The sequence below is a fragment of the Podarcis bocagei genome, assembly GCF_964188305.1.
Source record: "Podarcis bocagei genome assembly, chromosome: 6".
Taxonomy (NCBI): Eukaryota; Metazoa; Chordata; class Lepidosauria; order Squamata; family Lacertidae; genus Podarcis; species Podarcis bocagei.
Window position 1 is genome coordinate 38,571,231 of NC_138130.1, and position 25,019 is coordinate 38,596,249.

Here is a 25,019-nt window from a genome sequence, read left to right on the forward strand (position 1 = left end):
TCTGTCACTTACAGTTAATACAGCAGAATTGTAGGAAATACTAACCACCCTAGTCGCCTGCAAAGTATCTCTCTCTAGCGGTATAATTTTTGTTAATATCTTGCTCTTGCTCTTTTCAGACTTCTTTCTGTTTGCACCAAGGGATTTGGGATTAATTTCTGTGTTGGATAGCCTATTTATAGTGGTCTAAAATGCAAGGAGGAATCAATGATTGAAGGGGTCTTTTCAGTTTAAAAAGCAACAGCACTGCAATTCGGCTCTTCTCAGTAACTAGCATGTTGGCATGATACAATAATGTAAACCAATCCTCTCCTATATAGCAGCCTATAACAGTGTACTAACAAAACTGAAAGCATTCACATAGTATTTCAGAAACATGCAGTGTGGGGTTTTTTATTATTTAAAAAAATCCAAAATTCATCCACAGAAAGAAGCAAAACCCCAAATCTCTCTTCTCTGTTTTGCTTTGTTTCTATCCCCATGGTTTTCAAATGGGTTTAGGCAAATTTCTCTTTTTAGTGGGCTTTATGCTACTCTAGTGTTCCTCTGCAGACTGGCATGACCATGTTCTCTGTCTTTCCTTGCTCACAATCACGGAATGAGAGCATGGAGTGTCAGTCAGCTTGCTTTTTTTCTCTTTCTATTGTGGGGTGAGACTCACTATGGAAAAGTCTGAGAACATCTGGTCTACTGTGTTCCTCCTCTGCTTCCCTGACGGCTCAGGAAGATGACTTTGGTGGTGGATATTGTAACACAGAAAATGCCGTCTGAAAGTGATGTTCATGTGGCCAGGAGCTATCTTACGAAGATCTTGAGAAGCTCCATGAGGTATGGTGTTGGTTTCACAAAGACAGCATTCCCTATCCCTTCTCCTAATAGAAAAACCCTTCTCAGTAATCCAGAAATCCTTTCTGAAATCCTCCATTCCTACTTCCATTTCTCCATGATAAGCATCTGGCCATGTAGTCGTTCTGTAGTCTCACGTTTCATTCACATTTTGTACAAACCATTCTGGTTCCATGCATATATATCAAGCAAACAACAAACAAATAAACAGTGTGTGGTTAAACTGCCATCCTACCAATTATCACTTATCAGAAAGTAAGTGCCATTGAATTTCAAAGGGGCTTCTAAATAGACATGCATGGGATTCCACTGTGAGGCTACTGATTTTAAACTAGACAATTCCATGATTCATCAGCTGTGGAGACAGCCACAACAATTATCATTGAATTTGTGGGATTAGATTTGCATGTGCAGAACTCCATGATAGCATTAAGTTGGCAGCATTGTGTGGGAAGTTGGAGCACTTGGACATGTGTTGTTTTTTTTAGAAATGGCATTGCTCTTACAGAATAGCATGTCCACATAGGCTATTCAACTTCATGCAACTGTTACAGTGTTGGTTCCCACACATGCCAAGCTGTGTGAAACCCTGAAGCAATTAGCCTTCAAGCCATTTAGCTAAAATGGACAACTATTGTTTAGGCATATTGGATTCTGATGCTGGTTTCTTTATGGACATGGGTTGAGAGACGACCACCATGTGAAAACAGGCCCCATGGTCCTTTGTGACAGATTTCACAACAGAACTGTCAAGTGACCAGAGCAGGTAGCTGGTCTTGAACCTCCCTCCCTGCCTCTCCTCCTTCTACATGCCCAACAAAGCTTTGCAACCAGGTGCCTAAAACTGGTGGAACACTGTTGGCTCCCAAGTTTTTAGGAGGCCATTGGGCAAGATGCCATTGAGGAATTCCTTGCCGCTGTCACCGCTAGCCATTTGCTTGGCTTCTCCCTGTGAGCCCCACTCTCTACTTCGGCTCACGAGGAGAGGACAGGGGCTCTTTCTCTAAACTATTGCCCCTTTTTGCATGCTTGAAAAGGGATGTAGTAGGCAGGCAACAGCAATAAGCAGGAGCAAGGTGGGATGGTTGGCTTCAGGCCCCTGCTGGTGTATCGACCTCCTAAGGTGCTTGTGAGTGATGCTGACCTCTGAATTGGATGCTGCGCTGTTTCAGGCAGGCAGATGCAGGACAGTTTGATAACTTTCTCCATTTACTGGATGAGAAGATGGCAGTAGGGAATGGCAAGGTTGACAGGGAGGCCTAAGGCTCGCTTCTCGAACCAACGCTTGATAGCCCAGGAAGCTTTTGTGCCAGTTGACTGGCAAAACTGGGCTTGCAGCGCTACTGAGAAATGTGGGGAACACCCTCTGTTTTTTTTACATTACGTTTTCTCTCTTAATGAGCAGGTATTTGAATATGGATCAGAGTTCCTGGCCATTGTCACTGAACCACACCTATTCTGGTTTCAAAAATGAGAGTTGCTCAAACACAAAGTTCCTCATTTCTGTACTTCCATGCAATTATACAAGACTTAATTGTTATAGACGGTATGCGTCTATATTATAAGGGATTTCACAGATAATCAGTAGGTGTTTTTATCTGCCTAGCAGAGGTGAAGCATTCCAGGCTTTGACTCACTGTCTGTATTTCAAGTGCTTTTTTTTTTTAAAAAAAAAAAGCACCTGGATTCTTTTCAAAGGTGATTTCCTAGAGCAGCAGACACTGCTCTGTAACCTGAGCCTACTTACTGTGTTTGTTAATTAGGTCTTGAGGTTGATTGCTTTAAAAATATATGCAGTAAATGCCTATGTTTTTCCTTTCTCATTCCAGAAAGAATGATCTAGCCTGCAGGCCCCACTCCTGGCATGCAACCAAATTCACGGAGAGTCACCCTGAGACAGCCACGTCACGGCTCTCCTCAACCAATCCCTGTGCTTCCTGGCACTCTCGGTATCATGCAAGGTGAGTTCCTGTTTAAAATTAACATGCATCCAGCTCCAACGGTAAGAAAATAATGGCTTGCCTCGGTTTGTTCCTTATCTTAAAATGGCCAGCAACTGCACGGTTTTATTTTAAGTTGGTCTTTGTGCACGGAGCGAGTTGTGTAATGAGGGAACTTAGATATAACAAGGGCCTGATGGCCCTTAGTCTGCAGGGTATTTTCCATTATGCAGCTAAGTAAATAGAGTGAACTACAGGTTATTCCGGCAGGTTTTCTTTTCTTTTCTCTCGGTCTTTCTTCAGGCGTCAGTTTTCAGGTGTGTAAAAGCCCCTTAAAAGTACTAAAACGCAATGGAAGGAGTAAGAAACCAAATCTCCTATAACAAAGCAATTATTTAAGAGGAAAACACACTCTGTGTATGCCTAAAGAATTGTCATGCAATTGCTTTCTCTAATTACATCTCTGCTTGCTATGTAGCAATTAAAAAGAATTGGGTAGGGCACACCGTCGCCTGTTCAGTCACTGAATGTTTCTCAGTAATGAGTTGTATGAGAACTATTTTGGGGATAAAAAAAAAAAAATTACATCTTAGTTCAGGTGGTAAAATGTCTCTCTGTAATCCAGGTATACCATGATCTGGTTACAAGCTCTCACAAAGCATTCCTTTAGCCACAGACCTTGAATTCTATTTGCTTCTTTGTTTTGGTGGCATGTAAAACATGTCTCAGAATATGCAGACTTTTAATTTACAAAAAAAACCCCAAAAACCTTGGGAAAAGTATACTTGCCATTCATGGCCCTAAAGTGGCACTTGATTCAGTTTTATTGGAGTACTAAGTAATGTGATCTTAAATGTTTCATGCTAGGTTTACTTTTAAAAAGAAGAGCATTCATTGGTCTTTAGACATTTTCTACCATTTACTGCTTGTGTTAGTAATACAAATTCAAACTTTTAAAATAAACCTTTCTTAGTTATTTTGAACACTTAACCCGTCCCTATGGTTCTATAGATCCTGTTTTCCAGTATGCTGGATGGCTTCAGAAACAATTTCCTCTGTGCCTAATAACAGATTTGATTTTATTTAAAAAAATGCTTTGTTATATACTCTTCAAATGCTCTCATTGACACGTATTACAAAGTAGAATGAAAACCTGTCATGGACTTTATATTCACAGATGGGTCCTGGCTGCATGGGAACTTCTACTTGTTTTGACTTTCCTTAGGGACAACCTGGGAGTTGGGAGATAAATGTGGAGAGATCACTAAGCCCATGCCAAGGATTCCCTGTGAGGGCCTGGGGCAATGGAGACTCCACTGGGCATTCTGTTAGACTCATACACTATGCAGATTATACCAGTGTGTGTGTGTGTGTGTGTGTGTGTGTGTGTGTGTGTACACACACACACACACCCCTTCATCAAAAGGTCACAGGACACTTTACATCTCAGTGGCAAAAACACCAAAATGCAAACACATAGCATAATATTTCCTAACTCTTACATTCTGTGATTCTATACAACAAGCACATAAGAAATACATAATAAGCAGCAGTGTCAAAATACTCACGATGGAATAAATTCCACAGTTCAATCCTTGTGAAAAACAAGAGTCTAATAACTTATTTTCTGCTTGTCTCATATACAGCTATAAGGCAGAATACATATTTAACAGCAGATGTATTATTAAAAATAGGGGTGGGGGAAAGGGCAGCAGCATATGTAAAGCACAGAAACAGTGTACTTTGATTTTATAATATTTGCATTTTGATTTTATAATGTTTGCATTTTTGTAATATTATCTAGTATGGCTGTTTCTACCAGCAGAGAGTATGGGTTTTGTTGGTGCTATATTGATGAGAGCCCTTTTCATATTTTGCTACAGCTCCTCTTCCCATGATCTGTCAAGCTCATGGGACCAGTCAAATCTCCATCGCACCTCAGACCAGTTCAGTTCTGCTGGAAGCATGGACAGCTGGGATCACACACCCCAGGTGTATCAATATGGACAGATTTCTTCTGCAAAGTCCAACAGTAGTATTGACCACTTGGGGAATCCCAGCAAAAGGGATTCTGCCTACGGCTCTTTCTCTACTAGCTCTAGCACACCTGACCACACATTGACCAGTGCAGATGCTGCCTCAGTTGAGAATGCCGGGTACAAGGTGGGTCACTGGGAAACCCCCAAATCAGGAAATAGCAAGGCTGCCTCATTTCTAAGTGATAATGGAGGATTAGATGAGAAAACTACCTGCTTTGCACCTCAAGCACCACAGTATGAAAACAACAGGAGCCCCAGGCTGGAAGATCCTTCTGATTCAAAGTATTCTGGGTCCGGAAGATCAAATTTTGGGCCTGTGTGGTATGTCCCAGAGAAGAAAAAGTCGCCCTCCCCTCCACCACCACCGCCACCTCTTCGTAGTGATAGCTTTGCTGCCACCAAAAGTCACGAGAGAGCCCATGCTGCTCCTTATTCAGAGGGTATTCAGAGCACCCAGCACTTTGACGTCCAGCACAGGCTACAAGCCAAGAGTGACTGGAGTGCCGAAACTGTAGAGCAGCAAAAGAGAGATGCCAGAGCAGTCGACAGGGCCTCTGAAGGTAGGCAGAGCAGCAAACCAGTCTACAGATCCGATCTCAGTCTGGATTGTGGTTTGTCTTCTGCCGGGGACAGGGTCAACAACAACATCATAGGAAATTTCAGCAGGCTGCAATCATCTCTGTCCAGCACGGACGTTCGATTTGCACAGTCCACTTATGGCCACCATCACCAGCGCCAGTACAGTGATGAAAGCACTTTCTTTCGCAACGCAAAAGTCTCTGCATCACCTAAAGAGCAGCGGCACCTCTCCACTTATGCTGGCATTCAAGAAAGGCCCACTGACAAACGTAGCTGTCATCCAAACCACACTAGGATACTTGATAGTACTGCTGCTGCTGCCGCCACTTCTTCTGACGTGAGTGCTGAGGAGAAAATGGACAACACAGGGCTAAGCCGCTATTACTGTGTGACAGTGAAACAGCCTGTTCAGGGAAACTCGAGACCACTACTCAAAGATGAATGTCGGAAAACTGGCATAGGGAACCATACTTCCTCTGGACCACAGGAGAGTCCTGCTATGACTACAATGATCCAAAGTCCCAAATACTGTTTACCTCAGCAGCCTGTTGAGCCTTCTCTAGATGTATGTGAAAAGAGCAGTCATTACATAGTTAATAAAGGAGAGGATGTTAGAACAATTGTAATGGAAGAATCTAGAAAGGTAAGTTTCCCTGAAAAGCCAGTGCAAGCCAAGAACTTTGAGGAGAACCACGATAGTTACTGTGAGCGGGAATATGGGCAGGAATGTGCCTTAGTGCCCACCAGTAAAGCTCCTCCAAAAGATTTCAAGTGGAGTCAAGAAGAGAGCTACAAAATTTCTCCTCAGAAGACCCCAATGTTGCACTCTTTAGCTCAGGAAGGGAAAAGCCAGGCTGATCCTGCTGCCGAAGCAGAGATTACTAAGCAGCCTGCATTTGATGCTAACCTGGGCAAAAACACACGAAGGAGTGATCGTTTTGCTACCACACTGAGAAACGAGATCCAGATGAAAAGAGCAAAGTTGCAGAAAAGCAAAAGCACAGCTGTTTTAGCGGGGTCAAGTGAGACCGAAGAGTATGCTGAGAACTGGAAACCCGATTCAGCAGAAAAGATAAACTCCTCATCAGAAAGTTCTTTTACTAATGTATACAAAGACAATCTGAAAGAGGCCCAGGCCAGGGTCTTGAAGGCCACCTCTTTCCAGCGAAGGGACCTGGAGCCCAGTTCTGCAGATTATCTTCCAGACCGGAAGACAAATAATTATAACTCTTCTCCACTGGCTCTTGTCTCTGAAGACGAGGCAGGCTTCCTTGGGGCTAGGCAGTCTTCTAAACAGACTTCACCTGGTAGTAACATTCACCACGTTTCTCGCATTGGAGCTAGGAAGAGGTTCACAACGGAACAAAAATTGAAATCTTATTCTGAGCCCGAGAAGATAAATGAAGTGGGGGTGTCGGATGATGACTACCGGCCACGCCGTCGTCCAACTACTTCTGAGGAAGCTTTGGGTTCTTTTGCAGATAGGTGGAAGTTCTTTGAAGAAACAAGCAAGCCTGCCTACCAAAAATCTTCACAAAGACATGCACCTTATGGTCGGCCAGAAGTACAGACTCCTAATGATCCTCATACCAATTCTTACGAAGGTGAGATTGAAGGGTCATGGTATGAAAGGAGGATGAGGTCGGCTTCTTTTGGAGTTGAGAATATGGTTGGTGCACGCAGTAGACCCAAAGAAAGTGTCCATTACAGTGGCCGCAAAGCAAAATCTGGACAATCTCCTAGGTTGGAAACTTTCGCAGAATACCAGGCATCATGGAAGGAGCAGAGGAAACCTATAGAAACTCGGAACTCGGGAAGATACCATTCAGCTGACAACATCCTTGATGCTGGCCATGAGCAGCTTGAGAAATCTCCATATACGCATGAACGGTCCAGGTCATCCCCTTCCACAGATTTCTACAAACAGGTAAAGGCCACTTTTACTCCTATCCTTAAATGTTTTGCCTTGGAGAGAACAAAATGTTTAAGACCAAGCGATTAACAGTACCAACTGACAGTAATCTAGGAGATTCATGATTGCTTTTCATTTTCATTTAATTTTACAGCCTGCTGTACGCTTACAAACATACCGAAGGGTCTACAAATATCAGTTTGGCTTACCAGCCAAACAGGAATTGTATTGATAGGCGTTATCTACTTTTTCACAGAATTCCTCACCAAAGGTTTCTGATTAATATCAGTCTTGGAATAAGAGGACAGATCATCTTGCTAGTCTATAACTGGTCACAGAACAGGAACCAAAGGGTAGGGATAAATGGACAGTACTTCCAATAGGGGAAAGTGAGCAGCAGGATCCTTCAAGGACCTGTATTTTGATTGGTACTATTTAATTCATTAATAAATGATCTGGAGTCAAGGGTGAGCATTGTGGTATCCAGGATGACTCCAAATTATTCAGGACGGTAAAGTGCCAGGCAAATTAAATAGGCCCAAAAGAATTTCTCTAAGCTTTGCTTTTGGGCAACAAAATGGCACATGAAGCTCAATGTTACGTATGTAATCTTAGGCAAATTGGAACGGACATGACCTTACTTCACAGACAATGAACTGGCAAGCCTAATTTAACTGTTAATGGTGTATAACTTAATGAAAACAATTGCAGTAGCAGTGAAGATTCCATAGTAGAGACAATTCAGGTCCATTCTCATGACGAGTTGATGAGCATCTATGCATGGCCGTTTTTGGAATATGGTGTATAGTTCTGGGCATTCTGTCTTAGAAAGGGTATTGCAGAACTGAAAAAGCTGCAGATAAGGGCGGCAATCAAGAAGTCAGTGCACCTTTCCTGCAAGGAAAAGCTAAAGAGTTTGTGACTTTAGTCCAGGAAAACTATGACTGATTGGGAGTCATGACAGAGGTATATAAGATTATGCATAATGTGATTATGCATAATTTTCTCCTCCAGTAATACAAAAAATTGGGGTTGCACAATTAAATTATTAAACAGCGTATTCTGAACAAGCAAGGCAGTTTCAGCAATACTGGGCTGTATGGGACAGTGGTCTAACTATGTACCAGCTTTTATGTTGCTTTGGTGGCAGATGACAGCATATGCAACCCTAGAACACGGACAGGTGAACAAGCAGCTGATGTTGCATAGCTGATATTTTTAGGACCAGCAATAGTGTTGCCAGGATGGATATTGTAAGGGAGTGTACCTTTAAGGGCACCTCCCATGTCTACTTTAGTTGGTTAGGCCCAAGCAGGAAGCAGGGCTAGAAGCAAAGTGACAAAGTAGCTAAAGGACAGAAAGCCTGTTGTACATAGTCCTTTAATAAAGTTGTTTCCTGTTTGGCTCCTCAGACCTGCTCATCAGTTCAACAGAGAACTTTCCAGATATAGAGACAGTTTGATACCTGGGTTGGTTTAAGGGTCTACTCCTTGTTTGTGAGTGTTCATATATGGTCTGCTGTTGCTGATTAGTAGTTGGTTTAGATTGGCTGAGAATGCTGTCTGTCTGTGGACAAGGACATACCACTCCAGGCCTTTGAGAGGGAAGTATCTGGAATGGACTGTAGCTCATCAATGAGGATAATGGGAATGTGTTTAGCTGGGAACTAGGTGACAGGTGGGGGTGTCATTTTTTATTCTGGATCTGTCTTGGAGCAGATGTAGTTGTAGCATAGGGTGTAGCTGTGGACAAGTAGTCCTTTGGTATGTTCTGTGTGGAAGCTGTAAGCTGCCAATAGCTTTCTTGTACAAGGCATCTTGTACACCCATCTTTTGCAAGTTTAATTATATATATATATATATATATATATATCCCCTCTTTCCTGTGTGTATGTGCCAAAACACACCCATTTGTGCACACACACAGTTTTTGAGAGTCCTAAAATGCTTGCAAGTAGCAAGTTTTTGCCAAAGTGAAAAAAAGTTGTTCCTTTCTAGAGCAGTCAGATGAATTAGTAACTTGAGTACAGGGATTGTAAAGCCAACTGAGAGGTTGCATGGACTATACTATTGTGCTTTAAGCCAAATCAGCATAAGAGTGGATACATTATGGACTCTAAACAAACCCACAAATGAAGGGGTGTGTAATAATATATTTTTCTGCAGACTGAAACTTGATGATTTGGTGCTTTACTATGTTATGAAACCTTTTTTCAGGAAGCATCAGCTGAAGCAAGGAGACATGCAGAAAATAAAAGGGAAGATGAACATCTTACGTGCTCTCCAGCAAGATCTGGTGAAAGGAGCTGCGATTTAAGGTAAGCAGTTTTATGTGTTTCTGTGTCCAGGGCTTATTGGCATATACTGCAGAATATGGTTAGCTTAATTTTATCCAGCAGGAGTTGAAACTATTAAAAGAACTTGCTTTTAATAGTCTTTTTGTTTTTGCTTTTAATATTCTTCATCTATGTGATATGCCTTTATTTCTCAAGGATAAAGAAAATCACTTCTGTTAATAGTAATACTACAGAGGTAATTCTCATATATATCTTGCATATATGTTAGAGCTGTTTACATCCACATAAGACTTCAGGCTGCTTTCCTAATCCCATTTACCTGGCAATAAATCCTATTGAATTCAACAGGACTAATTTCTGGATAGATGTGGTTAGGATTGCTTGTAGGTGCCTTTGAGCCTCTCACATACTATTCCTGGGGAAGTGTTAACTCTTTTATCACATGTTTTGTTTGTTTATATTTCACCTTTTTCAATCATGGAATCCTTGATAGTATGTTGGTGGTCCTCAGGAGGTTTCCAGGCATTGACCAGACTCAGACCTACTTAGATTCAGCAAGGTGATAGCCTCGTGCCTCCAGACCATGTCTTGGGGGAGAGAGAGAAACCTGTAGAATGTACTTTATAGCCAATGTAGGTTTGGCACTGAATTGTATTTCTGGGGAATGCATTAAGTGCGTTCAGCGAAAGTGCTTTTAAGAATGGAACAATGGATAGTTCATTCATAAGAGGAGGTGCCTGATTGTTTTTGTTTTCTTTACTGGGTCAGGTTATTCATTTTGGCTTAAAACATTGGCATGGGCAGCCTTGTGTCACTTGATCCCTTCGCATACAAGGAGCTTGGACTATGTCCTGTTGATGGACAGGACAGAAATTGCTTAGTAGGCTTGGAGATGTGTGTGTGTGTGTGTGTGTGTGTGTGTGTGTGTGTGCATTTCAGCTAATTGTTGCTATCTGAGAAGACTAAAAGTAGGTTATTCAAGGGAGATGAGTTTGAGAACTATTGTCACAGCCCTTGGAAAGTGGCCCCATTTTTGTCATTTTTAGTGCACGTAAGTGCACAAAAGTGTTTTGCTGCTCTTCACTATGGCATTATGGCTACCACAGCATGTTGGAGCAAAATAGGAAGCATAGGCAGATTTTGTATTGGAAGTGTGCCTCAGAGCATGGCTGCATACTTGGATATGCTGGAAGAATGAAAAACTGAAAGAAACCAAATTTGACATACTTACCCATCCCTAGCTCAGGGTCTGTTTGACCTAGTTGTATCCGCTGCATGAAAGCAACAGCAGCAAACTGAGGAAACTGTGACCAGACACAAAAAAACATGGGATATAATGGAAGTCAAGGTATTTTTCAGGGACCTTTTATATATGCATACATGTGCACTGAAAGCATATTTTTAAAATCCTGAAATGGGTTGCACGTTTAACATTCTCATGCAGTACTTTATTATAAGTTTTATTTTTTAATAAACCCATTCCTTTGGCTGTACAGTACTCTGTTTTAAATTCTGAACTTTAGATTGTTATAACCCATCCCAGCTGCTGCTGCTGCTGCTGCTGAAGGATGGGTAATAAATTTAATATCAGCCATTGATAAAATATGGGACATTAGTGTTCTTAGTTATTTAGTGTAGAACTCCTTTTACTGCTTCCCCACCCATTTCAGTGAGCCTAAAAGGGAGACGCCAAATCTTCTAAAATCAAGTTTTCTTTCAACATTTGGCATGTAACTGTTTAGTGACCACCTAGTTGAAAAAATACGTAGTTTGTTCACAATGTTTTTTTAGAAGTGGGGCTTACATATACAAGATTCAAGTCTACCTACTTTAATATAATGAAATTTTTATACATAGTGAAGTCAATTCAACATGTGCATTTTTTTTAAGAAACAAAGCTAATTTATTTCTGTATTTGGCCCACGTTTGAAGGACATTTTTAGTTCATCTGTAGAAAAGTGGTATTGACATGCTAGATTGGAACTTGTCCATTGTAATCTGGAAGTGTGCATGGGAAACAAAAAGCTCTCAGTCTATGAAATATTAACAGACTTCGAGAGAACATGGACATTTTATGTTTACATTTACCTTTTTATCAGTAAGCTACAAATCGTTAATTTATATGACATAAGAGTCCTGGAACCAGCGGTGTTATTTGTTTTGTTATATTTACACTGTGATTAATGCAAAGCATGGAAATCTCTCTGGCTTCTGAGAAAAAAATCTAGTTTGTTGTGCAGCCCTGCCATGTTGCCACAGGCACGTTGCAGCAGCGAGGTGGCAAGTTTGTGCATATATGCATTGGCGAAGTTCTTGAAGAGAAGGATTATCAGTTGGGCTCAGGCTAGTCAAAGGAGTCACTAAAATGGTATACATTTATAACATGTTTCTGGTTTATGCTATCATAACCCTTCTCCATACAAAGTAGCAGAGGTGAACTGAGTTGTGGTCATGCCTGTGGCCAAGGTCATATGACCCAGTTTGCAAGAGCAAGAACTATGATCTGCTTTATTTACAAGTTTTTAAGTTGAATAAAAATAAAACTTAATGCAACTTCATTAATAATAAGATTTCATTTATCTTATATGGATTAAAAGTTGTTTGCAAGTCTGTATTCTTAAACTTCAAAATTGCACTGCCAAACTGAGAGATGGAATATTTCAGTCCTGAATTTTAATAATAATAATAACAATAACAACAACAACAACAACAATCACAACAACAACAATAATCTTTTCCCACCCACCACCTTTTTTCATGTTGCCAAGTAAATAATACAGGGTAACTTATCTTACCCAATGTGTGAATAGTTAGAAGAAATTTATCAAGCTGTGCAATAGAAATTATATGAAGGGCACACAAGGTGGCCACTTCTTAAGCTGCTTTTTTGCTTTTACCATTTCTGACTATCCTCATGACTTAAGAATGCTGGTTAGGCAGATTTGCCAAGATGCTTTATAAGTAAACATATAAGTAAATAATTTTCTTTCATAAAACATAAAATTACATTGTGTGGTGTATGTACATACAATTTGTGACTAAGGTTGCAACTTACAAACCCAGGCTTCAATGAAGTGACTTCCTAGACCACATTGGGATGCTTTCCAGAGGAGAGTGTTTGTTGCCCTCATGTTTTCTGCTCAGCATCCCATTGGCTACTGTAGGAAAGAGCATGCTGGACCACACAGGCCTTTGGTGTGATCCACCAGGGCTCTTCTTACGAGGAACAAGCTTGTGCATCGTTTCTGACCCTGTTCACACACCATGCTTACATCAGACATATATCTGGTGGCACTGAACTGCTTGCACACCCCTTTCTTTCTGGTGAATGGCTAAGAATGGTTTGTAGCCCCGAAGGTTATTGCAAACCATCTTTTTTGCTTTGTTTTTAAAGATACACAGAATGTTTATTTGTTCCACAAATATGAGCAAACCCTTTAGTTCCTGTAAACCTACTGAAGGTCTTAAATTTTGACAGCAGGGCACTTTACTAAGATTGTGCACAGATATCCCCCTCACCCTGAGATGTGAAGGAAACATGATAGAGCCATTGTTTCTGGTATTACACGTGTTCAATTTTTTTTGTGGCTCTCTCATCTTTGGTCAAACTGGTTGTGTCTGTGTGCAAGATAGCTTCCATTGTTGTTGGGGTTTTTTGACCAAACCCAAAAAGTGTGAAGGTGTAATTTGCAGGGCAGTGTGTGAGATTTTGAAGGCAATTATAAAAGATACCTTCCTTGTACCTGTCACAATTAGGCAATAATTAGGCAACCACAATAATATGTTTTCTGCAAGTTCCACGCCTATTGTTTATGACACTAGAATGCTTAATAATAATAAAAACAACAAAACTCACAACAGTGCATTTGCAAAAATCTTTTTTGAGGGGTTAAAAAAGAGCACAAAGCTTTGAAGTCTACAACCTTTTCTGCCGAAGGTCAATAATTTCTGGTGATGTAACGTATAAAACAAGCTGAGCCTTCTGTCACTAAGGTTAAAGTTGACAGTGCTTGTATGAACTTGTCAGTCACATGAGAAGGCAAAAACAAGCCAGCTGTTGTGAGGCATGGCTTTGAAAACCATCTGTATGTCAGCGAGTGAAACAGAGGCTGGGGCAGATTCCATTCACTGTTCCTCGCTGGGATGTATTTGCAAGGATGCAGCCTTTCTGAATCCATCTGAATAGCAGCAAAATGTTTATAGATTCTGGTAAGTTAACAAATCTTAGTTCTCCGGTGGCACGTAGGTCTATAAAGTACTGCATTGACTCTTAATTAGTAAGTTCAAAGCTTATTTTTGTTGCTGTTGCTGCAGCGCTCAGTATTCCTTTTGTTCTTCTAGAATGCAATCCTGACCACAGAGTTATGTGTGGGTAAATCCCACTAAAATCAATGGAACTTCTCTCCATATAATCGTAGGCAGGATTGCAGCCCTTGCCTTTACGTGCAAGATGTGTTTGCCCATCCCTGCCTGCAGAAAGTACTATAAAAGATTACAGTGGGTGAGGCACTGCCTGATATAGTACTTTTGTTTTTAATGTATTTTCTAGTTCCCGATTATTATTATTATCATTATTTAAAGGAACACTGTGACAGAGGAACTCTTTCACTGCAGCAAGAGGCATTGGGCTGTGTGTGCAGTTTGTGGCTGCTTTTGTTTTCACAGTTAGCATAATGCAGTCTGGAATTAGAAGGCAGCGCTTTTCAAAAAACGTTTGTTTTCTGGTGTGAGCCTCGTAGCCTGTCCATCCCTCATTTATGTGGCTTCAAGCCTGTCTTGCTGCTGCTGCTGCTGCTGCTGCTGCTGCTGCTGCTGCTGCTGCGTGATGTGAGATCTCCATACTTACAGCTTTTTGAGCAGAATTGTCACTGCGTGGTGCAGGTTCAGATGGAGATTGCTATTTATTTTTACTGAAGCATCTGGAAAGATGAGGCTTAGTATACGGAAGCATTGGCTGGGGCTTCTGAAAGCAATTGGTGAGTAAAAACAAAAAAACCAAAACCCTAGTTGGAATGAAAAACTGATATTGAAAGGTGTGCCTGCTTTGTTAACTGATGAAAATAGGTCAGGGGGTGGGGGAGAACTGGATGGATTTATTTTTGCTTCCTGTTCTTTAGCCCTGTGCAGAATCAGCTATTAGTAAAACACGTAATTTTATTTTTTCTCTTATACTGTCTTATTTACTAGTGTTTAGCTGTTGGTGTAGTGTTGGTATTTTTTAAACGTTTAATACCAGTATGCTTTGCTTTGAGACTTCAAAAGAGGGGGTTAATCTCTCCCTCGCACGCACACACAAAACAATCTTTTTTTTTAAGGACTAAGTGCAAGGAATGCAAATGATTTTTGTATCGACCCTTTTGCAGCAATGCGAAGTACTGTATTCTTTTCTTTTGTTCCAGTAGTGATTGCCATTTATAGAATGTGATTTGACTCCTTTTAAGTGGATTGCCTTTTTGCAGCTGGTTTAGAATCTGCTGCAAGAGCCTGGCAATGTATATTCGTGGCTTAGTTCGCTGAAATAAAATCCTTTTGGAAACCATTTCCAGAAGGGTAGCTGTGTTGGTTTGCTGCCGCAAAAAGAACAAAGAGTCTTGTTTCACCTTAAAGATAAACACATTTATTACAACATAAGCTTTCATGGACGGCTTTCTACTTCCTTAGATATATGAAGTGTTATCCTGTTACAGGTATATATGCGGTTATGAACAGTGAGGTCAGAGGAAAATGAATAATTAGGAATTCAAGAGTGGTAGGTCTGCAAAATAGTTGTTGATAACACAGGTACCCTGGCATTGGTAAGCCAAGTAACACGCATAATATGATTTAAAAAATGAAATCAGCCCACAAGCCGTAGCATAGCATTGACCCTTTTGATGTATTGTAATTTGGTAGTTTCATGTTGCCTTCTCACTTCCTTTGCTCCAGGATGGACACTCTAAAGGCTACTTTCACAGTGTCCTGGGAGAGGGCAATGTTTTTGAATACTGGTTTTGAACTTTGCCATTTAAAATAAGAAGTTTCAGCCCATTAATTATTTTGCATAGCAACTGGCCTATTTGCCCTAAATAGAACGCAGAAGGGTATCTCCGGTAGATGGTGGTATATGTCACATTGGAACATGAGCAGCTGAAGAAGCCGAGAAATTTCAAGTTTTCCCCATACCCTTTTACCAGCTTATGATGCAGTACGGCAAGTACAATCTTTAAATCTGGAATGGGGAAGCTGGATGACCCTCCAGATGCTGTTAACCTCTAGTTCCCATCTGCCCTACCTATTGGCCCTGCTGGCTAAGCTGGTGGGAGTTGGAGCCTTGCTCTCAAATAAGTGACTTGTTCAAATCTGAATGAGATTGAATTTGAGTGTCATTTATAGTGTAACTATTAGGTAGCAGTTATACTATATCTAATGACCTAAATTATATATGCATCCTAGACTTATAGTGATACTGCATCTAATAAGCATTTTTCAGGGCCATGGAAATATATTTTAAAATATCAGAATATATTTTACAGGGGTTATAGCGTGTAATCTCTGTAATATATTTGCACTTGCATTTTTCCTCTCCCCCCCCCCCTTATATCTCTCAGGAAGTCCTTGGATATGTCTTCACATGTTCCAGTACTTTTAATTTGCTTGTTGTGTGAGCAGATCCTTCTTTATATTTAGCTGTACACACAGAGAGAGATATAGAATTGGTTATATAGATATAGCATTGTTTGCAACACACAACTTAGATCATAGAATTGTAGAGTTGGAAGGGATCCATAGGGTTTAGCCCCCTGCAGTGCACTTCTGGGTGCTGTTCCTAGCCTAGGAAAGGGGAGGGAGACTCTGTTACCCCTGCAGAAGTAAATGTGCCATTTTGAAAGGCTTGCCTGCTGAAATAACAACCAAAATAAAGAGAAAACATCTCTGTAAACCAAAAGGCACAACACAAAAGTCAAGGTGATCAAACAGTAAATAATAATGCTGTATTTATTGTTCATAATAAATATTTCAAATGCAGCCATTGGCATTATAACCACCAGCTTTTGTCAACACGTAGGCTGGAAAATATAGTGTTATTATTTATAGTTTGTTCACCTTGGATTTTTGTGTTTTACATTACTGTTCAAATGGTAATAACGAAGAGTGGCGTTCAACTGCATTTATCTCATTGAAAGCAGAGCAGACCCATTGAAATAAACGTAAAATGACTATTTTAGATCCATTAATTTACTCTGAGTGAAATTTACTTGAATGCCACCCAAAGTTGTCATCAGCGAGTTTCAGAAATGCATATCTCTGCCTTTTTGTTGTATATGCATCATTATCTGTTTCAGACTGTTATAGATTTATAATAGGCCCATGTTTTATTTGCGCTGCCTTCAGCGCACATCTGATCATAACCTGCTTTGTAGATTATAATGCTACACAAGTCGGACCCATAACAAATACTGCAGCAGAGACTGTGCCTGTTCAGTGTTTGTCAATCAGCCATGCCCTTCCCCAACACAAGCCATTTCTTTCTGCCTCCCTCCCAGGAATCAGCATTCCAATGGCCCCTAAGGACGCACAGTCTTCATTGGCTGTTAGTACAAAGAAACCCTTGAGAAAAGCCCACATTCTCACAAACCTCCAGGTTACCCCAAGCCTGCTGAGACATCCCTCTTGAGCACGGGTGGTGCCATTTTGGCTACGTTTGTGCAAAGACTTAAATGGGGAAAAGAGGGAATGATGACAACTTGCTTATGATTATAGGTAAGCATTAACCAAGTTCATGAGGATAGGCTTTGTTCTAGCTTGTTACAAGCATTCTTTTTCCACCACAGTATATTTATACTGTGTGGGTGTGGTATAGCCTGGGGCTAAAAAGAACCCTGTGCCCTGATGTTGTAGCCAAAACTTCTCCCTGGTTTTTCAAGGATCAGAGATGTTTTGTTAGGTGAGAAGAAAAGCCCTGGCACGTCCATGCTGGTGAACTTATTAGGACTCAAAATTGCAAGAGGAGATGGCTGTGCAATGTGTAATTAATTAGGGAGCTTATTGCAGTGTGTGTGTTTGTGTGTACGTCTGTGCACCAGTACCTAAATATTGTTTCCCTGGGCCAGGTACAGACCTGTAACATAGCTCTTCCCCTTACTTGTGTTTTTTTTGGGGGGGGGGGGAATGGAACACTTTATCTTACTCCAGTTCAGTTTGTTTAGGCTCCCTCTGCTTTGAACAGTATGGCATATATGTGCATTCATTATGTACAAATGGAACCTGCAACAGAAAGTTGTAGTGTGGAGTCCTCCTCTTAAGGGTTTCAGCCAGTCATATCTTCTTCTGGGATACTCCATTACACACATTCTGCCCCCCCCCCTATATATTCCACCTCCACGGTCTGAGACAGTATGCCTCTGAATACCAGTTAGTGGGAATCACAGGTGGGCAGAGTGTGGTTGCGCTCAGCTCCTGCTTCCCACAGCCATCTGGTTGTCCACTTTAACAGTACTTCCCATCAGTTTTCCCAGAGCAGTGTTCTGAGATCATAAGGAGACATAAATAAATGATCTTCCAATGGGATAAGAAATGCAAGCTTTTTTTAAAAAAAACAAAAACCTGGATCCAACCATTGCATTATCAGAGCTGTCTACTCTGCTAGCTGTTTCAAAGAGGGCCAGGATTGGTTGGGGAAACTTGTTGCCCCATATTCCTGGACATCAACTCACATCAGCCCCAGTCAGCATGGCTAAATGGTCAGGGATGGTGGGAGTTGGAGTCCAGCAATATCGGGGGGGGGGCATAGGTTCCCCATTATTGCCTTAGGCCTTGCTGCCTGAAATTCTCTAATTGGAAGTGCTGTCAGTTGTCAGAGCATAAGACTGTCAATCTCAGGGCTGTGACTTTGAGCCCCACGTTGGGCAAAAGATTCCTGCATTTCAGGGGGGTTGGACTAGATGATCCTCACGGTCCCTTTCAACTCCACAGTTCTGTGATTCTGTGAACCGATAATCTGTGCATCTCCATAACCCACAGCACACTGTTCAGAGGCTTCTCCAAGTTCCATTTTACCTGTAAGAATGCTAGGGCACCCGAGTTCTGCTGCTTTGTGACCTGGGCACTTTTGGGTTAAGCAGTGGGAATAATTTATTATTATTATCATTACTTTGAAAACCACCTTTATTACTCATCCAGATTTTCAATGTTGAGCATTGGGGGGCGGGGAGCCAGGTGCAAACCAAGCGCAGCAAACTCAGTGGGTCCTTCCCAGCATCCCAACTGAGGTGACAGGGTAACCATAACAGCAAAAATTGGTCCAGGCTTGCTCCATTGCTTCCTTGGTGTAGCTCCAACTCTCCCCCACACCCCAGTGCTTGAGATGGAAAGCATCCTGTCACGTGCACCGAGGCACACACAGTAGTTTGCTAACTTTCCCCAGCACAAGGAGGAAGTGGGGACGGCAGCCAAAAATGGAACGGCAAGGGAGAGACAAAACAGACACATTCATTTCACTGGCGTGGCAGCTCTGCCAGATCATTTGTGGAGCTGGGATGCAGAGTGGCTGAGCAATGTACTTTTGGAGTCCTCTCTTGATGTAATGTCTGTCCTCAGCTTTGGTGGCTTCAGAGAGCTTCTCATAGGCCACTGTGATAACAGGATGCTGGGCCAGATCTGATCCTGCAAGTCTCTCCTTATAGGAACATAGGAAGCTGCCGCATGCTAAGTCTGACCATTGGTCCGTCTAGCTCAACAATGTCTACACACTCACTGGTAGTGACTCTCCATAAGTCACTCTTATTATATAAATTCTTGGGGATATATTCCCAGTTAATCGTGCAAAGGATTGCAGCTTACCGGTAATTTTCCTAAGAGCAGGCTCGCACATACCTCAACATATGCATGCGTGTATTTAACCTGAACACAATGCCCTTCAATGGAGTTTACAAACTGAGCTGGGAGTTATTACGTGTTTTGCAATCAAATAGGATTTCTGTTTAGTATCTTAGACTATTAAGGATATATATTAATATCTGTGTCCCTGAATGCTGTTGTTTATTTGGCTGTATCGGCTACATAGTTACACACCTTTATGATTTCTAACTATGTGTAGCCCATACAGCCAATAAACAACAGCATTCGGATATATGTGTGTCCCCCCCCCCACTATAAAACTCAAAAGTGGTGTGCATAGGGTTTCACATGCCTTCCCATTAAGGCGCTGGGTAGACACAGAATTGCTTAGCTTCAGTATGGTTACATCATGTGCTTTCAGTCTGTGCTCATGTCAAACTGGGTGAGCATTAAGAGGTTTTCAGCAGAACAGGGATTAGGAAGAAGAACAATGCACAATTTAGATGTATCCCTACAGAGCCTGACTGTTACTGCATGGAACGTTATTATACAGCTTTGGGAGGAATCCTTAAGAGTATCTCTGAATTATTTTTTTACAGCGCCACAAATAATGGCCCATAGTCAAGTCAATCAGATTTTTATTGCTTTTAGTCAATAGCCATTACACTGTAACCAGAAGGAAGGGGGAAAGGAGGCTGTCCAAATGCAAGTTAAACATAAACACTTTCAATAATGCTTTATTACATACACAGCCCAACAAGACAACAATAAAAACCTACCAACATCATACGAATCAGTATGGCTGACTTGACCTAACAGTTGTTGTCCCCTCACACACCAAAACAAATCTTACTGCAGTCAACTAAAGACAACCAACCATGCCCTGCCCCCCCCCCCCCGCTCACTACCAATAATAAATGAATAGAAAGACAACCTACCCAAGTGACACGGACACAAAACCCCCACACATACATTAAGTAAAATAATGTAATATTTACTACCCCTTCTCCCCACTTCTCTTCTCCCCCAACCTTATACTGTATACAACATTAACATCTCACATTGAATGTAACTGATCAGTAGAAATGATTCTGTGACCTGAAAAAAGAGACAATGCATGTACTTTTGTAACCAAAGAAAATATTTAATTATCTATCTATCTATATATCTATACAAACGCATACACACAAATGAGTATGCTGTAGAATGCTTATACAAAAATGAAGCCATTAGTACAGTAGTACCTTGGGTTACAGGCGGTTCAGGTTATGCGTTTTTGGGTTGCGCACCGCGCCGAACCCAGAAGTACCGGAATGGGTTACTTCCGGGTTTCGGCACTTGCACATACATAGAAGCGTTAAATCATGACTTGTGCGTGCAACCCGAGGTTCCTCTGTACTTAAATTACCATCCTGGGCCCATTTGTGCCTACCTGCAGTTAGATTCAGAACTGGAAAGTAATCTGTGTATACCTTCTTGAGATAATGAAATAAGAGCCACTTCACAAAGCAGCACTAGATGATGTTGGTGGTGGTAGTGTTGATGTTGATGATGATTAACAGTGTGGGAGGCGAGATGTGCAGCTTTGCTTTACACCCCTCGATATAAACACTGCTTTCAAAATATTGCCTCTGAAATATTGCCTATGGGTTTGAATTTTAATATTAACACTGGCCACCTGAAAGCTCAGGCAGTCGAGCAGAAGACTGTTAACCTCCGGTTCGTGGGTTTGAGCCCCATGTTGGGCAAAAGATTCCTGCATTGCAGGGGGTTGGACTAGGCGAACCTCAGGGTCCCTCCAACTCTACAATTCTATGATACTATTAGGCCAAAGAGCCAGCGGAAGAATTCCAGGAGGAAGTGATTCCTGTGTGTACACATGCCTGTGGAGGTGAAAAAAGCCTGGGTTAGGGGTCAGGGGGGCGGGATTCTGTTGGGGAATAGGGAGATAGGGCTGATAGGCTATAAAGTTATCTTTTATAGAAGGGGAATTCTTCAATGGGAATTGTTCCCTTTGTTCAGATGTGACCTCGATACACGAAGCATTCTGAATCACATTTCTTGCATGTGTTTGTTCTGCAAAGTCATGGACATTGTAATAGTAGGTCCCTCCACCCCAGTATGGACTTCTTGATACTTAACTCTGCTGTCACACTTTGCAGGTTTTGCCTCTGGGTTCTTCTGCTGCTTGAAGCTTTCTTTCTTTTCTCCTTTCTGAACAGTAAGATCCAGTCTCTTCAGGGGTAATATGCTTGGCATGTGTTGCATGAGAAACCACCACCCTGGATGTGTAAACCCCTTTGTGTTGAATTTGGTTAGATTTTCCTTATAGCCCTAATGGTCAGCCACTTCTGCGGAAGTTACTTGGTGCTCTGAACAGTATTCTGTTGGTGCCAAGCAGAAAATCACGTAAGGTCAACCGAATTACAGTGTTGTTGTATTCATTTTGCTACTTCTGCAACTGTGCTAGAAGCCAAAAGGATCCTTAAAGAAGTTGTATCGGAGACTGAAACTCTTGTTCAAGCATGCCATGTCAGTTGTACATATTGTCGGTTTTGGCTTCCTTACAGGCCCTTCTCAAATTTGCATGCCGAGATGCAGAGTGTCTTTCTTTTCAATGTTGAAATACCTCTCCAGTTTCCTGTTTTCATCTTCCTTGCATGAACACGCATTCAAACGTGCAATTAAAAAACTATGAGAATTTGTCTGCCTTGGTGCATCTCAAACAATATAATAACAAAATGAATGTATACTAATGCCTTTTTTTAAAAAAAGTTTCTATAAGCCATTTCAATAGGAGTACAGCACAGGTTACTTCCATTTGCTAGCTCCCTTTGTATATTTCCTACCACTTGATTTAATATATTAATGTCACCATGACAAAAGCAGTGCCAGGCTGACAAGGAATCCTACAGGGAATCCCAATGCATATCTCTGTGCAGAGAACACAGGCACACCGCAACCTACCCCCTGGGGTATTTGCAGCAGACAAGCCCTTGCAACACACACACACACACCACCTTGTGTCATCATAGTGGCCATTTTCTAGCATAGAATAACTCTGCACCAATTACTTAATGTCCGTCTGATGTCTCAATTTCATTCTTCTTCAGTATGCTTTGGGGTGGCTTACAGATGAATTAAACCTACATTTGAGTGAAATTCTTTTGTTTTTGAAGTTAATGGGCAGACAGACCATTGGCTTCCATCAACCAAGGGTCTTTAGCATCCATATTTAATTCTTCAAATTACGTTAAGTTTCCTTCCATAACTAGAATAGAAGTTTCACTCATGGAACTCCCTTCCCGCTGGAGACCCACCTGCCTCTCCCTCCTCTAATTCACTTTCCAGAGCAGGATGGCTTCTGGCACCTCAGCTGGTGTTCAGATGCATCTGGAAAGCTGGATTCTGCAAGAGCCATTTATGTAAGGGTGCTTTAGAATGGAAGCCGGCATCCTCAACTGTTGACCAGAATGAAGAATGACTCCTTTACCCGGTCGGTGTCTTAACAGTGCTAACCATAACAACAACACCCAAAATGCTAATGTAACCAAACTTTCATTATTATAATAATTACTTAGAATGTATATTTTTGAGGTATGTGGCAAAAGTTGGGATGAAGAGGACGATAGTATGTATGGTAGGTTAAGGTTACCAGATTTTTTCCCATGAATCCGGGGACACTTTTCAACTTCAATGGATTTTGTCAGGGCACTGATTTGTAAATCCGGGGACTGTCCCCGGGAAACGGGGACGTATGGTAACCTTATGGTAGGTGCACTTTAGCAGAAAGATGGGTAAAATAATGTAACATTTGGAAGCTGAAGCAGCATACTAAGATCCCTTTTACCCAAGTATATAAATAAAATTTAAAAAATGATTTAGACATGCAATCAGCGATGGGAAATCTGTTGCCTTCCAGATATTGTAGGACCCAGCAAGCATGGCAGAGATGATGAGGGTTAAAGTCCAATAACATCAAGAGGGCCACAGGTTCCCCATCCCTATCATGCAGCTAATGAATATATAAGGATTATAATATATATATAATAATACATAAAGGTATAAAATCTGTCAATCTCACATATATATTAGTTTCAAATAGATTCTAATGTTGGCCTCATTCCCAGAAAAGCATAGCAAGCTCTTTGAGGGAGGTAAGAAGTGATGAATTAGATCACTGTTCTACCTTGGTTGATACACTGTTTACCTAAAATAGCCAGACAGGTAATTCAGAAAATTCAGCACAAAACACAATACCTAAGCCTGCCTTAAGCAATTTGATGTTAATAGCAGACATACTAAGGATATATCACACCCTCTAGCCCTTGATATTCCTATCATCCACATATCAATCTAAATCTTTTTAATGCATTTATATTAGTTGCCACCGCAATTGGCATTTCTCTCTAATTTTCAGAGTGATTGCTAACAGCATGCTACGGGATATACAGGCAACCCACATAAATGACGCTGGAATAATCCCAAAAGTAACTTGGATGTTTTAATGTGCCTTATCTGCATTAAAAACATTTTAAATTGTTACCCAGAGTAGCATCTGGAGTTTGCTTTTGTGAGAAGGCATATTTCAGATGCAGAAACTTATAGGAATGCTAAGGTATTTGGAAATTGTAATGCGAGCAGCATCCTTGAACATATATTTTAACTAATATGTAATAATGGTTTATAGTTATTTCACTTATTTCTGGGTGCCATGAACCAGTATTCTTTCCAGAACAGCAAGAGTTGTTCTGACATTAATTCAATAAATATAGACCTGTATAATTTAGCTTTAATTAATGATGGCAGATTTAAGTAAAATCCTGGCTTTCTGTAAGATTTCCTTCAGCATCCACAGTCATAGAATTTCAACATATGTGTTTAGTTTATTAAGTGAAACTGTGTAGACCATTGCACTTGCTCTGTAAATAAGAAGCAGAATTCCTAAAGACTCCTGCTTTTCTGTTTCAGCTTCTTTTCTACTCTCACAGTATCTCTCCAGCCTTCTCTAATCAGAGAGCAAACCTGCCTTCTTGCTGGTTCTCAGAGGTACTTCTGCTTGCTTTTAATTCTTTAGTTCTTGAAGAAGAAGAAACACCACTATTTGACTAGATACTGTGCATTTTTAAAGGGCCAATTCAGTCCTTTAAGACATGCTCAGACCTGGCTGTCTTTGGCCTTGGTGCACCTCCTGTTACCACTGATCCCCCACCTAAGCATTCCCCTCCAAATCTTCCACCTCTGCTATCTCCTCCTCCATCTGAGCCCAATCCTTCCTTCTCAAGTCCTCCATCCCGTTCTCCATCCCCTGTACTGTGCACTGTCTCCTTGTCAACTGCCCCCTTTTCTGTCTCTTTCTTGCCCCTGCTTGCCCTCAATAGTCCCCTCCATTTGGACTGTTCCTTCAGACAAAGCTCTCTCCCCTGTTGTTCATCCCTGAGCCCATTTCAGTGAACCAGGGTATACCTCGGGGGTTACTGCCTCACCCCAAATGGCTCTCTTTAACCAGAGTAACATTCTGTTGAGGTCAGTTGGTCTTCTGCCCCAAATGCTGCCATATCTTGTTACCTCCTTCTGCACAGTACTTACAT

The 25,019-nt window shown here is 41.3% G+C and overlaps 1 protein-coding gene across 4 annotated transcripts in view; it reads left to right on the top strand.

The window, feature by feature from the left end:
* SHROOM2 (shroom family member 2) overlaps window positions 1-25,019 on the top strand; it is a 103,203-nt gene that overhangs the window by 65,287 nt on the left and 12,897 nt on the right. The window contains exons 3-8 of one of the 4 annotated variants that reach the window (XM_081196983.1): window positions 724-828; window positions 2,676-2,807; window positions 4,670-7,331; window positions 9,533-9,633; window positions 21,591-21,671; window positions 24,400-24,477. In XM_081196983.1, coding sequence (XP_081053109.1) covers window positions 724-828; window positions 2,676-2,807; window positions 4,670-7,331; window positions 9,533-9,633; window positions 21,591-21,671; window positions 24,400-24,477 — 3,159 coding nt within the window. The remainder of the gene's footprint in view (window positions 1-723; window positions 829-2,675; window positions 2,808-4,669; window positions 7,332-9,532; window positions 9,634-21,590; window positions 21,672-24,399; window positions 24,478-25,019) is intronic. The other 3 variants (XM_081196984.1, XM_081196985.1, XM_081196986.1) reach the window with 3 other exon arrangements.